The 15,783-nt window shown below is 46.3% G+C and overlaps 1 protein-coding gene across 3 annotated transcripts in view; it reads left to right on the top strand.

Moving 5' to 3' along the window:
- Positions 1-6,826: 6,826 nt before the first annotated feature.
- Positions 6,827-15,783, top strand: part of EDRF1 (erythroid differentiation regulatory factor 1) — a 43,850-nt gene continuing 34,893 nt past the window's right edge. For 2 of the 3 annotated variants that reach the window (XM_019556047.1, XM_019556044.1), the window contains exons 1-3: positions 6,827-6,953; positions 12,679-12,887; positions 14,647-14,713. In XM_019556047.1, coding sequence (XP_019411592.1) covers positions 6,888-6,953; positions 12,679-12,887; positions 14,647-14,713 — 342 coding nt within the window. In that variant the 5' untranslated portion in view covers positions 6,827-6,887. The remainder of the gene's footprint in view (positions 6,954-12,678; positions 12,888-14,646; positions 14,714-15,783) is intronic. The other variant, XM_019556045.1, reaches the window with a different exon arrangement.

Here is a 15,783-nt window from a genome sequence, read left to right as displayed (position 1 = left end):
GACTTCCTGCCCTTTGGGTGGGGGGCTGGACTCGATGATCTTCCAAGGTCCCTTCCAGCCCTAATGTCTGTGAAATCTTTTTGATACTATTAAGGTAGAAATGTAGAATGATCTGATAACTATGGGTAAGAGCAATTATTTGGATACTATTAGTCCTGGTGCTTAGAATCCCACAGAGACTGTTTATTTCAAGTCCCAGAATGAGTAAATAATTGTACAAAATTTTTATTATACACTTAACCTTGAGTGTAATAAACTATATTAATATCTGTACATACTGGGGACAGCCTAGAAGCCTGTGAAGATAACTGACATTATTTTCAGGATTAAAGAAGTGATGGAAAGGGTTAGCTGAAGACAGTGAAGGCTGTACTTGTTCATGTGTTTCTGTCATTAGTTTCTATCCCCTTAAGCACCCCTTTAGATGTGGTCACCTGGGACTCAACACTGTATATTTTAGCTAAAGCGTAGGTACCTTGGCAGGATTAGGCCATAAGGCTCATATCTGAAAATTGATCATAACTGTTATGAAAGCATTTCTCAATTCCTCTAATTTCTGGAGGCTTATCTTCTTCCTGAGATCTAATTCATAACCTGCTTGCCCAAAGTTTAAGCTATTACTTCTTTCTTTTACAGACTCCATGCTATCCAGGGATGTTCAATAATTACTCATTAGGATGCTGAATGGCTACAGTGATGTCTTTTCTTTGTTTTCTTGCATAGATGTTTCCTTAACCACAAAGAAACATTCTGCTTCCAATTACGTAGGTGTACATATCTGAAGTAACTCCAAGGAAGTCAATACTGATATTAATGACAATTTGGCAAAATGTGCTGTAAACAGACAGCAAATAAATGGAAGATAAATATTTATAATAGAAAATTATATTTCATTTCTAAACATCATATCTGAACGCTTGTCAAATTCATCCTATAGGTTTTACATCTCAGATTTTATAGTAATGTATGTATATAGCTCAAGACAGCATGTAACATTTTTAATGAAGTCTAGAAGATTTTAATATGTTTGGCCTAAACTATTTACTTTCTATGACTACACAACTTTGTTTTGATCAGAAAAAAACCTCTATTTTAACTGATTTGTTATTGATAACATAACACAGAGCAATAATGCATAAATCCATTTATACCAATGTTATTAACCAGCAGAGTTTCTGGTTTTCTCTGATTAAAAAAATCCCCAATTTTCGGTTACAAAAAAGTTACACCAAATCCATATTTTTCCATGATTAAAATGAAACACCACTATATAGCTATCCATATATTAGTAGTGTTTCATTTAAATCATGGAAAATGTGGATTTAGGGTTGCTTTTTTTTTTTTTTTTTTTAACTGAAAAGTTAAAATCAGAAATCCAGGATCCCTGCTAGTCAGATACTTTATTAGTCTTGAGTTTTACCTCACAAACAATTGGTGATTAAATATTACCCAGTACATTTATCTATATTGCCTCAAGTATTCATCTGTATTATGAACATGATTTCCTCTTTTTATGAATATTTCATTATTCATACCTACTCCTTCTGATTCTCTACGAAGTGCCATAGATTTCTTCTGAATTCAAAATCTAACTATGTCTTGATTTTATTTCTTGAGTAAAATCCCAGTCTCTAACTCTAACTCCCAGCGAAACAAGTGGACACCCATTTGGTGCTAAAATCATTATATTCCAAGAGCTTTTCCAGTTGGAGCAGGACAGTTGTCTAGAATTGCTTTGTAGTGAATATGGATAAAAAGCTGACAGACGAGTTTGAAGATTAGAGTCATACGGTGTGTCAGCATGAGATGCTTTACTGGAAAGTAGCATAGTTTACTGGGCAGTAAGCATGTGCATGTACATGTGCACATGCTTACTGGACAGTAATAACTGACGCGTGCCCTGGGAGGCTGGGGGGCAAGGCAACCCTTTGGTGGTGGTGGCATGGCAGCAATGAGCTCCTGCAGGCAGCAGTGTGGGGAGGAGGGTGGCAAGTAGCATCAGTGGTGGCCAGCAGCAATTGATGATTGCCCACGGGGGGAAGCATGGTGGCGAGTGACAAGTGCCCAGGGGCACTGCCAGCAGCATCGGCAGTGCTTCTTTCAGGGGGTGTACTGGCAATCTCAGGGGGTGCCAATGCACCTGTATGCACCCTCTATGTGCCGCCAATGTGCACAGTAAGCCTTGCTAATCATGAGTAAATCTGCTACCTGCAACTGCAAATTTACTTGCAATTACTAACTGTGCAGCAGCACTTTTGTAGATGCCTGACTGGGAGCAAACCTGCGCCTGGTCAGCTGGCTACCAGAAGGCAGGAAATTGCTGTCTGTCCCTGGGAGCTGCCTGCTGCTGGGGCAGGCTCTTTTTCCAGAGTCCGGACCAGGACTATGTCCCTCTGCCCTGGCAGCAGGGAGCTCCAAGCCATTAGGGGCGGTCAACATTAGGGGCTATAGCCTATACAGGAAGGAGAGAACAGGGAGGAAAGGCGGGGGGTGTGGCACTCTATGTCAAAGAGCAATACACATCCTCATACAGCAGGATGGGGTCAGAGGAGGGGCAGGCTGAAGTGCTTTGGGTCAAGATACAGTGAGGTTGTGGGGAAAGGGACTTAACAGTGGGGGGTCTACTACAGACCTCCCAACCAAGGGGAAGAGCTGGACCACAAATTCTTGGGTCAGCTTGCAGAGGCACTTAAGGCAAGGGATGTAGTTGTCATGGGTGATCTAAATTACCTAGACATCTGCTGGGAGGAGCAGTCAGCCAGGTCTGACCGCTCACGGAGGTTCCTGGTTGAGATACAGGACCTCCACTTAAGCTAAGAGGTGCACAGTCCCACCAGGGGGAATGCTCTGCTGGACCTGGTCCTGGCCACAGGCGAAGACCTGGTAAGGGGACTTCAGGTCCTTGACTACCTGGGTGATAGCGATCATCACTTGCTGGAGTTCACCTTCCAGTGCAGGGTGTCAAGGGCCTGCAGTAAGGCAGTAGCCTTAGACTTTAAGAGTGCCAACTTCAATGAGCTGAGGAGATTAGTGGGGGAGGCACTAGGGTCCTGGAGAGTAAGGGAACTGGGTACCCAAGATGAGTGGTCGTTTCTTAAGGAGACAATACTCAGAGCCCAAGGGATGACAATCCCAACAAGAAGCAAAGGGGGCAAGAGTGCTCAAAAGCCCCCCTGGCTCCCCATGGGCATTCATGAATGCCTGAAAGCCAAAAAGGAGGTGTACACCCAGTGGAAGGAAGGGGCTATCATCAAAGAGGAGTATACCTCCACTGCTCGGGTCTGTAGGGGGGCTGTTAGGAAAGCTAAGGCAGATACGGAACTAGGGCAAGGATCAAGGATAACAAATGCATAGGGAGAATGAAGAAGGCCCTGGGCAATGTGGGGCCCCTGCAGGATATGCTTGGCAATCTGGTGGTTCCACCAGAGGAGAAAGCAGACCTCTTTAACAATTTCTTTGCCTCTATTTCCTTGTGCAGGGACTGGGACTCCCCTACTAAGATTCAGGATGGACTTGGGAGAAACTCCACCAAGCCTAGGGTCAGGGAGGACCAAGTTAGAGAACTTCTGAAGGGGCTGGACACGTTCAAATCAGCAGGTCCAGATGCTCTCCACCCCAGAGTCTTGAAGGAATTGGCAGGGGTTATCGCGGGGTCCCTGGCATGGCTTTACAAGCACTTGTGCTGCTCTGGCCAGGTGCCAGATGACTGGAAGACGGCCAATGTGGTCCCCATCTTCAAAAAAGGGAGGGAGGGAGGGAAGACCCAGGCAACTATAGCCCCATTAGGCTTACTTCAATCCTGGGGAAGCTCTTGGAGAAGATTATCAAGGGGCAGATCTGTGATAGGCCAGCAGTGGGGGTGATGCTCAAGGGCAACCAGCACGGTTTCATTAGGGGCAGGTCCTGTCAGACCAACCTGACTGCGTTTTATCATCAGGTCACAAAAATCACTGGACGCAGGTGTTGCGGTGGACGTAGTCTTTCTGGACTTCAGGAAGGCCTTTCACACCATCTCCCACCCCATTCTCAATAAAAAGCTAGGTGACTGCAGCATTGATGCCTGCACAGTCAGATGGATTGCAAATTGGCTGCGGGGTCGTACTCAGAAAGTGGTGGTGGACAGGTCATTTTCGACTTGGAGGAAAGTGGGCAGTGGAGTCCCCTGGGGCTCGGTCCTGCACTGTTCAATTTCTTTATGAACGACTTGGATGACAGGGTGAAGAGCAGCCTGTTTAAATTCACAGATGACACCAAGATTTGGGGTGAGGTGGGCATGCTAGAAGGGAAGGACAAATTACAGCAGGACCTAGACAGGTTACAGGGGTGGGCAAATGAAAATAGGATGGGATTCAATACTGACAAGTGCAGGGTGCTGCACTTGGGCAGTAGGAACCAGCAGCACACCTATAGGCTGGGGAACTCCCTTCTCAAAAGCACGGCAGCAGAAAGAGATCTTGGAGTCATTATTGACTCCAAGATGAACATGGGCCAACAATACAAGAACATGGTCAGTAGGGCTAGCTGTACCTTGTCCTGCATCCACAGATGCATCACAAGTAGGGCCAAGGAGGTGATCCCCGCCTCTATGCGACACTGGTCAGGCCACAGTTGGAGTAGTGTATCCAGTTCAGGGCCCCGCACTTCAGGAGGGATGTGGACAGCATTGAGAGGGTCCAAAGGAGGGCCACTCACATGATCCATGGACAGCAGGGCAGACCCTATGAGGAGAGGCTACAGGACCTGAACCTGTTCAGCCTTCGCAAGAGAAGCCCAAGGAGGGACCTGGTGGCCATCTACAAACTTACCGGGGGAACCAGCAGGGTTTGGAAAGACCTTGTCCCCCCGAGCGCCTCCCGGAGTAACAAGGAATAACGGCCATAGGTTGCTAGAGAGCAGGTTTCGACTAGACATTAGAAGACACTACTTCACAGTCAGGGCAGCTAGGATCTGGAACCAACTTCCAAGGGAAGGGGTGATAGCTCCTACCCTGGGGGTCTTTAAGAGGAGGCTCAATGTTTACCTGGCTGGGGTCATTTGAGCCAATTTTCTCTCCTGCCCAGGGCAGGGGGTTGGGTAGATCTACAAGGTCCTTTCCGACCTTACATCTATGAATCTATGCTCCAAGATCGCGATCAGGGAGCGGGAGCTGAGACAGACTTATCTCTCAGCCTCTTCCTCGCCACTGTGATTGGAGTGGGGGGGCTGGGAGATCCTTATACCTGGGAATCCCTGCCCAGCCAGAGACTTGCTGCTAGCTGCCCCACCAGCAGATTGGGGCAAGGGGTTGGGACCTAGCCCCCCCTGCAACTCTTTCCAAGTCCCCTGCTCTGAGCAGGGAGCCAGGGCTGGGAACTCCCTGCTGCTAGGGCAGGGGGGGCATTGTCCCCACCCTGGCAGCAGGCTGCCCCCCGGGTCCAGGGAGCAATGTTCCAGGCCCAGCCAGGAGACAGCCATGTCCTAGCCTGGCGCTCCCTACCAGCCCCTGGGCTAGCACCCCAGGGTAGCCTAGAGCTACCCCTGGTGGTTGTGGGGGCCCATTGCAGGTCCCCAGGAAGCGAGGGCAGTTTGCTGCCATTAGCAGCAAATCTGTTCCCGCTTCCCTACACATGTAGATGCCTGCCCAGGAGCATTTACTTGCGAGTAAACTGCTCCTGGATCTAATGTACGTGTAGACACACCCATAGCAGAAGTAGGTCTGGAAGGGACCTCCAGAGGTCATCTAGTCCAACTCCATGCCTGAGGGAGGATCATCCCTATCCAAACCATCCTATCCAAACCAGAGGTTCCCAACCACTGGGCTACAGCTTGGTACCAGGGTTGACTGCCAGGTTGTAGCATGAGCCCCCCCCCACTTGGACTCCCATGTGTCTACCCAAGCGAGGAGCTGCCACTGCTGGCAGTCACATATTAGGTAGTGCGGCAGCCCTGGGAGGGAGGCAGCCAGGTCTGTACACCCTGTCCCACTTCCATGCTTGTCTATGGTAAAAAAATAATAAAAAAAAAGGCTTGGGAACCACTGATCTAAGCTCTCCATAAGACTACCCTCAACCCAGGCACAACATAGACCTAACACCCTAACCTGCCAGAGGTCAAGCTGAGGAACCACAGCAGCCAATGTCCTGCTTCTATAAAATGTTGTCAATATACACTCAAGAGGTCCCAGGTGCTGCAGAGGAAGGTAACCCCCACCCCTGCCCCCCGAGTCCGTGACAGTCTGACCCCAAATCACTGGCAATATACAGGGGGTGCACCCCTGGAAATGCCACTGGCTCGGGGATTGGCCCCGGGCGACCTGGTGCCTCCCCAGACTCTGGAGGCACCAGTCACCCAGCCCCAAACACAGCGATGGATCTCAGCCTGAGCGGAGCGACAAGACCCTGTCGTCAGGACGCTCCAGCTTTGCCCCCGACAGGTGCCCCGGCACAGCTCAAAGAACCCAGCCTTGCCTGCAGCCAACACCCAATGCCCCTGACACATGTACCGGAAAAAAGGGTAAGGGTGGGGGTATAACCAGCCAAGCGGAGAAGCACGGGTGATACCCACAGCTCCTCTCCCACCCGTCCGCCCCCTTCTGGACTCGGCCTCACTGCTCTGACACCCAAGTCCTTTCCTCCTGCGTCCTCCTCGGGCAGGACAGGCGCTTTGCTCCACTCCCGCAAACCCGGCGCCCTCCTCCCCACGCCCCGCAGCTCTCTGCGACCCCGCCCCACCACAGAACACCCCGCCCCTGCACTCCCGCCATTGGCCAGCGAAGGCTGTTCCCTTGACGTCATTTTCCAGCGCCACCCTCCGCGACCTCTCGCGAGAACGTGGCCACCCGGTTCCCCTGCCCGGCTGCGGGGTGTTGGTGGCGCCCCCTCAGGCTCCAGGGTGAGGAGGAGGAGGGGATGGCGGAGGCCGACGACCCGGGGGGGACCGCCCCGCCCCAGGGGGACCCCGAGGAGCCCAAGCAGGTACCGGGGACCCCCTCCTCGCTCTGGGGGCGGCAGCGTCGGCCTCGGATCGCGGCGCTTCCCGCGGGCTGCCCTGGGGTGCCGCGCCCCGTCGGCTCGAGCAGGGGCGGACCCGTCGTGGTCTCTTGCCGCTGCTTTGCGGCTCTGGGTTTTTTTTCCGGACACGAAACGAGGGAAGGGGAGAGCTGGGAAGGGGAAGAGGAGAGCTGGCGTTGCCGGAAGGTGCCTCGGGCCTGTCAGGGGGGCCGACAAAAGTTGAGAAGCGCCGGTGGGCACTTGCAGTCGCGTTGCATGTTGGTGAGGGGAAGTGGGAGCAGCCCTGGTGTGAGCGCAGAGGCGCTTGCTAGGACTGCTTGGGTTCAGGCTTTGACAGGCTGACTTTGGGAAATTCATCAGTTCAGAGGAAGGGACCTCAGGAGATCGTGGGGTGCAGCCTCCTGCTCCAAGCAGGAAAGACAACGGGGGGTCAGGTGACCCCACTGAGGGGACTGTCCTCTCTCTTCTTGAAGATCTCCAGGGTAGGTGATTGAACCGCCTTTGGAGGGAGCTGATTCCACAGTCTGGACACTAACTGTGAAAAAGTTTTCCCTAATGTTCAGCCTGAATCGGTCTTCCCGAAGTTTGTGGCTATTACTCCTGGTTTGCCCCTCAGGTGCCATGGTGAACAGTTGCTCACTGAGCTCCCCTATCGCGTAACTCTTCTCCGTTTCCATTTTCTCATCTTTAAAAGGGAAAAATAACACTGTCCCGTTTAGCGGGAGTTGTGAGAGAGAACTTCCCCTGAGATTAGGGTATACTGTGACTTACTGCTTTTTAAATTGGTTGATGATAAAGGTGCACTAAAATAAACAGAGCAGTCATCTGTGTGATAGCCTTGTGTCTTGGGATGAGCACAGAGTTCAACTGGATCCACTGGAGTCTGCTTTATGGAATCGTTAGCTGCAGGGAAGACACCGGTAATCACCTTCCCGTTTGTAATTAAAGAGGATGTCTAGAAATCCACTTCCTTCTTGATCCAGAATATCTTGTACTGATCCTCAGTTTCTCTTTCGTTGTAAGAGCAAAGACTTCTGGAGGCTGACTGATCTTGGCTCTGTGGGTACAGTCAGGTTAGCAGGTGGAGTCTCTTACCTTTGGATTGGATTTGGGGTGAGGAGCGAGATTGATTGATCAATGAGACCATTCCAGTCACAATTCGAAAGCTTTATTAGGATACACAATAGCAAAGACTTATTGGTACTAATAAAGGCAATGCTTACACAGCCTTGGATTCAGGAAGGACAGGTCTGTTGGTCGGGCATCTCTGTTTTCCTGGGAAATTGTGCTCAGTTGGTTTTTTCCTGCTGAGCTTTGGGAAAGCTTGAGTTTGTTTCTTGCTCCAGGCCCAGTATTTATAGATGGTTGATTTGACATGCTAATAATTGATCTCTGATTAGTTTTATATGTATTTCTTTGTTTCACCGGAATTTTTTGAACTGGATGGAACCAGATTTTAGTGGCCCTGGAAAAGGGGTCAAGGGATCAACTTAGCTAAGCAAAGGCACACCTGTGCATTGGTCCATATCATATCGGCACCAATGCAAGGAAAATTGGCATCATTGACAATTGGCTTTTTTGGGCTGATATGGCTGATGAATGTGGATAAATGCCACGTGTGTATGCGTGGCCGCAGCGTGCATGCAGTGAGCCAGGCAGCTTGGAGAGCAGCATCCAGCTGATAAGTCTGTTGGAGGGAAGGGGTGGGGGTGTGCATATCCAGGCCCCTGCAGTGAGGGAGGGAGCTGTCCCCCCATGGCTCTAGCTCTGCTCTGTCCTAGCTGGGCAGCGCCAGCCTCAACCCCATTCCCTCACTGCAGGAGCCTTGATTTGCACCCCCATACCCCTTCCCTGCCCCACCCCATTCCCATCCCCAACAGACTAGCTAGCCAGATGCTGCTCTTCAAGCTGCCAGGCTGCATATCGGCAGTCGGATCAGTATCGGCCTTTGTGGCTCATTAATAATCGTCCATTGGTATCGGCCCTCCCAAAAATCTCTATCGGTGCACCCCTATAGCTAAAGCTCTTTATTTTTAGGTGTCTGACCCCAGTCTGTCAATCATTTGGTAATCTTTACTTTAATCAAGATCTTGCCAATCAATTAATTTTTGAGATCGCAGAAGGATAGATTTATCTTCTTTATGGCTTGTCTTTTGGTCTTTGGTCAGTTATTTACTAACTATGGCCTGGCGAAGCTGCTTTGCTGTTTCCATGAGCAGTTGACCTGGTAAAAAACAAATAAACAGCTGATCACCAGAATGTTATGGTATTTTTGTTTTTTTGGTAAGAGTGATAAAATATCCATGAATCATACTTGCTCTGTTTTAACGTTTTCTTTTTATTCTGGTGTTTGGCTATTCTATAACATGTTGGTACTCCTTGTTATCCATATCAGCCATGATGGAATTACTACAGTGATTTGCGAGGTAAACATAAGCATAAAACACTTTGGAAGCCTTGTCATGTAAACTAGGAATGTAAGCACATTATCCTAGTACAGTCCATAATAGATAAAATTGTCTAACTTGTTTTTAATTGTGAGAGTAGGAGTACATTTACATAGACTAAAGTACAGTATCTAAAGAAAAATTAGAATTAATTTAAGTTGCCTGATGTATAAGCGAAAAGCAGATTGCCAAGTGTTCCGCATTGCATTTGTCATGCAAATAACTTCCATAAACTATTTTTTTTTTAATGTAAAAATTAGAGCACAGTATCCCAAGATTGTTATTGTATATTTACCATAGGCAGATTCCTTGCCCACCATGTGGGAGACCTGGGTCTGATTCCCAGACACGCATATAATGACAACCATCGAGGCACTGAATGCTCAGACTCAGTCTGGCCTGTGGATTCTGTCTCAATGGCTTAAAGGAGGGGATGGAAGGTCTGGGCAGCATCCAATCCTCCGTACACCTGCCTAGGCATACAGGTTTCCCTCCTTTTATGTGGGTTCTGTATGTGTGAATTCGCTCTTATGCGATGACCCTTTTTATACCAAAACCGCGTTATATGCAAGGTAAATTCACTCTTATGCAGTCGGTGTGGTGGAAGCCTGCAGTCAACTGCTTGGTGTGATGCATGGTGGGAGTGACGCGCACTAAAATATAGTCTCCTGTGTGGATCTGTGCTCTTCGGTCACTGTCTGTGACATGAGTTTCTGTAGTTGTCATCCCCATTATGATAGCATCCTGTGCTTGTATGAACTGTCTGCTGTTGGCAAGTACCAAAATTGTCTTGTATAAGTGGTAGAAATGGGACTGGGGGGTCAGTACAGTCAAGGTCTTGGAACATATCCCTATTTGTTACATTGTAAAGTGGGTTCCCTTTATGCAAATGGAGTTACGTGCTGTTTTACAGGAACGCATGTACAGCATAAAGCGAGGGAAACCTATAATGTCACGTGGTATACACACGATCAATACAAATAATGAGCAGATGTCATTTAAGTTAACCCAGGATTTGGCAACTTGTTTGTGAAACTCATCTGAAACAAAGTAGACAGTGATAAGGGAGACACAAGTGCTGTGAAATCACATGTACAGCATGAAGGAACACCTTGACAGGCTGGATACCTTCAAGTCAGCTGGCCCTGACGGTTTACACCCAAAGGTACTCAAGGAGCTGGCAAGCATCATAACTCAGCCCCAGGCACAGATCTTTGAGAACTCCTGGTGCTCTGATGAAGTGCCCAAAGATTGGAAGAAGGCTAATGTGGTGCCTATCTTCAAGAAAGGGGGAAAGTAGATCTGGCAAACTACAGGCCCATCAGCCTGACCTCTATCCTGGGGAAGGTCTTGGAAAAAATTAATGAAGAGGCCATCCTTAACAGACGGCAACATCCTGAGGGATACCCAGCCTGGGTTTGTTGCAGGTAGGTCTTGCTTGACCAATCTCATTTCCTCTTATGACCAGGTGACCTAGCACCTGGACAAGGGGGAAGAGATTGTCATATATCTTGACCTCAAAAAAACCCTTCAATCTGGTATCCCGTGTTCACCTCTTGGTAAAAGTGGCAAACTGCGGCCTCGACCACACCACAATCCGCTGGCTGGGGAATTGGCTCCACGGTAGGACCCAGAGGGTGGTGGTTGACGGAAGCCAGTCATCTTGGTGCGTGGTTACCAGTAGGATCCCTCAAGGCTCTGTCCTAGGGCCTATACTGTTTAACATCTTCATCAATGATGTGGACATTGGTGTCGGAAGCGGGCTGGCCAAGTTTGCCGACGACACCAAACTCTGGGGTAAAGCATCCATACCTGAGGACAGGGGGGTGATCCAGGCAGATCTTGACAGGATCGTGAAATGGGCAGATGAGAATCTGATGGTGTTTAACACTGAAAAATGCAAGGTCCTCCACCTTGGGAGGAAAAACCTGCAGCTTCCTTATAGGCTTGGCAGTGCTGTGCTGGCTTGCACTAGAGATGAAAGAGACATGGGGGTCATGATTGACCACAAGATGAACATGAGCCTTCAGTGTGACACTGCTGCTAGTAAAGCAAGCAAAATGCTGGCTTGCATCCATAGATGCTTCTCAAGCAAATCCCGGGATGTCATTCTCCTGCTGTACTTGGCCTTGGTGAGGCTGCAGCTGGAGTGTACTGCATCCGGTTTTGGGCTCCACAATTCAAAAAGGATGTGGAGAAGCTTGAGAGGGCGCAGAAGAGACCCACGCACATGATCAGAGGTCAGGAAAACGGACCTTATGATGGGAGGCTGAGAGCCATCGGACTCTTCAGCCTAGAAAAGCGCAGGCTCGGGTGATCTGGTGGCCACCTATAAATTTATCAGGGGTGCTCATTAGGATCTGTGGTAATGTCTGTTCACCAGAGTGCCCCAAGGGATGACAAGATCAAATGGTCACAAACTCCACCTCGACTGATTCAGGCTGGACATAAGGAAGAATTTCTTTACTGTCTGAGCCCCCAAGGTTTGCAATAGACTGCTGCCAGAGCCGGTTCAAGCACCCACTTTGAATGCCTTCAAGACACGTTTGGATGCTTTTCTTGCTGGGATCCTATGATCCCTGCTGACTTCCTGCCCATGGGGCAGGCAGCTGGACTCGATGATCTTCCAGGGTCCCTTCCATCCCGAATGTCTATGAAGCATAAAGCGAGGAAAACCCGTACTCCTTGAAGGTCCTGGTGATCTCCCATGCATACACCATGATCCAGAAGGATCAGTGGTTGCCTGCTAACATAGCTTTGATTTTTGAGGGAGAAAGTTGTATACGCTATTGTATTTGAGAAATTGTAAGTAATCATAAGGGATAGAGTAAAAGAAGGGGTTTTCAGTCTTAACTGGTGTTTCCTGACGAGATCATTTAATTTAATACCTTTCTGTCAACGTAAGGCTTAGTAGCTTATGCTGTCTTTCAAGGTTTGCTGAGTTTCATATACTGTAGGGAATTCTGCTGACTTTAGTGCTTCTCAAAGTACACTGAGTTAAGCATGTGTTAAGATTACCATTGGAGTCCATGGAATTTATTGTAGTGTGGGATGGCTAGTAGGTATGTAAGTCCGTAGGACTGGGTCTTAAATGTTAGGTGTCAGAAAGAATGTTCTGCTTCCAATTGTTGTCTTGATACAGTCACTAAACATAACTGAATGGATATTAAGGAGAACCTAATAGTTTTTATTAAAATGATTTTGTAAATTTAAGGACTCTCTGTTTTCTGTTCTCAAACTAGGGATCAGTAGTATTTTTTGGAGGTAATGAAGTAAAAAGCAGTGCTGTGGTAAAATATTCCTCTGCACCACCACAAGCAGCATTTGCTCGTCTTCAAGAGAAGACTGATTTGAAACTTCCACCTGCCAACTGGTTACGTGAAAGTGCCAAACTGGGACCAGCAGGAACAACTATTCTTGGCAACAACAAGAAAAGCAAACCATTTTCAAGGTAAATTTTAGAGTCATAGAATTGTTTGTTCCCACTCCCCCACAACTGAACTTTTAAGAGTAAAACCTAGAACTGAATGTTCAGTAAAGACATTTCTTTGATAGTGTACAGTTTGCAGAAATATTTTGGGATGCAAAATTATTAATAAATGTGAAAAGGGTGAAATGATTTTTCCTCTCAAGTTTTTGTCGAATTTAAACTTTTTAGAAGAGTAAATAGTTCAATTTTTACCTATAATAGTTCTTTTATGTATAAAAGAAACCAGGTCAGTTATTAGGTATTGGTTATGCACCATGCCAGGTTAAAATGCCATAGTGATGGGTGTAACCCAGAGGTATCAGTACTGATTTCCCCCATCCTATGTTATTTCTGTTACTGCTGCTGCTTTTCTCCTTCCCGCAGAAGATAAACAAGGATGCCAATTACAGAGCTAGCTCTTGTAATGTGTATATTGTCAAGTAGATCAAGACTCATCAAAGTCTCCATGTTGACTAATCTCCTGTATTTAGATGGTAGCAATCAAAGAGGCTCATTTGCCTATTACTTCTGGTTTTGACCATGTAAGATAATAGAATGGAAATATTGTATTCTCTGTATCATTCATTACTCAGAAATTGCCTGTCAACTTGGAAATTTGGAAATTGAGAGTGACTGATTTATGGATAAAGGAGTATAGCAGCTAAAAGAAACGCTAGCAGGGCACCTTGGGTGCATCCTCAAGTGCAGAAGTGTGCATTTCCAGGGACATAAAAAGCAGCGGCACACATTTGTGCCACTGCTCTGTGTGCCAGGGCACATCCCTACATGTGTATTTTGTCATGTGCCTAATTGTTCTGGGTGTGGTAGGAGAGGCTGGGGCCCTGGGGGCCTCCGAGAGCTGCAGCTGCAGTGCTCCTGCATCAGGGAGCCTGGCCAGCAGCTGGAGCATGGGGTAGCAGCGCGGGGAATGCCTGCATGTACAGTGTGTGTGGTACCGGGTCTGCGGTGCCACATACTGCATGTCCATGCTTGTCTAGATGTGTCCCTTGAGTGCAAATCTTGAACCAATTTTGTCTTGAATGCTGCTCCTGGTCAAACAAGTTATAAAAGTGTATTATTTTAGTATTTCAGATACAAAAATAGTACTAACTTTAGTATATTACTAAATACTAAGTTACTTGAAGTAATACTAAATTTGAAGTTTCAAATAAAGTCAGACAAACATGAAAGGATGCTGAATGTATTAAAATGGAGCTTTTTATTTGCTGAGCTAGTTTCATGGAAAGTAATTGATGTTCAAAAGAATATAAAAACCTACATTTTATTATCAAGAGAGCAGCTCTCTTTTCGTAAGGAAACTGGATTTATCTAGTCAGTTTTGAGAATTCATTTTGGAAGATGAATGTTTGTTCCCTTATGGTAAATGCTGCTTAATGCTGGCTAGTATTTAACTGTTAGTTGCCTCTCTCTGTTATTATAGAAGTTAAGTGCCCTTGTATGATTGTCTTTTCTTCTCCCAGAAGACTCTTGTAAATACTAACAACTAGATTTAAACAGTATTTTAAAGCTTCTGTAGAAGCCACTTGGCACTGCAAAATGATTCTGGTGATGTTTTCTGATCCCGGTATATTTAGTACTGTTTCTTCGGAGTCTTTTTCTTGTGAAAGAACAGATTTTTTTTTTCTTGGTAAGAGATTTTTAGGTACTTTGCAGAACAAGCTGTTATATTTCCAATGTCAAAGTGCAGTTGTTTAAATTTCTAATGCTTTTTTAAAAATAGCTTTGGCATGGCATATGACTTCATTGACTCGATTGGGAATGATGTGGATGTTGTTTCTGATTCTGAGGTATGTATAATCTATAGTTCAATAATTCTAAATATCATAATAGTATCTAGATTAAGGGAGCTGTTTATGGTAAAATAATTTTCTTTTATATAATGTAATGATCTTTGTTTACATTCTTGAAGAAATGAAACATCTGCCAACAGATAAATTAAGGTAAAATAAACTAATCTGTTTATAATTTCAAGGGATTTTTGACTATTGAATAAAGTAGGTTTTTTTAATCTTCTTTTGTGCACTCTTGTTATGCAGGAAGGACTTGAATACAGTGGTCTGTCATAGTGAATATAGCAAATTCCTGTAATGTGGATCATAAAATTGTGGATTTGTGAAATACTGTTAGAATTCCGAGGTGCAGCGCACATAAATTAGATGTATATATGAGTCTCTGCTGCAGGAAAATGCACCCTCCCCTGTATTATCTAAAACATTTTGTGTACAGCTCATCAGAGAACATGAAGTGGTATGTGGTATAGGCTGAATGCTTTAGAGAATAAGAGAATTGAGAGAATATTTGATAAAGCATCAAGAGTATTCTGGTGGACAGAAGCATATCCCAGGCCTACTAGAGTAGATCCCACATTTTTTTTTCTGTATAAAAATAGTTTGCATCCTGTTTAATTTGTAGTGGATGGCTGAATGAATAAGCCACTGCTTCTCCAATCAGTCAGAGCATAACCACAGTCCTACACAGCTGATTGAAGAAGCAGTGTCCTTTGAAATTAAAGCCATAGCAAACAGCTGGAGCATCTCTCTAATCCGTTGCAGCTGTTTCCAAGGATATGTAACCACAGTATATTTCACACACTTTTGCAGGGGGGTTATGAAACTAACTCCTCAAAGAATCTGTATCCTCCTAGACTAAATTCATAATTTACAATTATGAGTAAAATTTGTTGGGGAGTTTAAGGCATTCTGTCTTTAAGGTTCTTTTTCACATGCGCAAAGAATTTCCTATGATTTTTTTTTTCAAAGCATGTATTTTTGCTTTAAAAATGTATTTTAACTCCTCGTCGTGTTCCCTATAGCCATAATTTGACCAGGTGGATAAGGGAGCAGGAACTCGTGTGTTG

The sequence above is a fragment of the Crocodylus porosus genome, unplaced genomic scaffold (assembly GCF_001723895.1).
Source record: "Crocodylus porosus isolate Cpor-Errol unplaced genomic scaffold, CroPor_comp1, whole genome shotgun sequence".
In the NCBI taxonomy this organism is placed as follows: domain Eukaryota; kingdom Metazoa; phylum Chordata; order Crocodylia; family Crocodylidae; genus Crocodylus; species Crocodylus porosus.
This window is presented reverse-complemented; position numbering and strand designations above follow the sequence as displayed.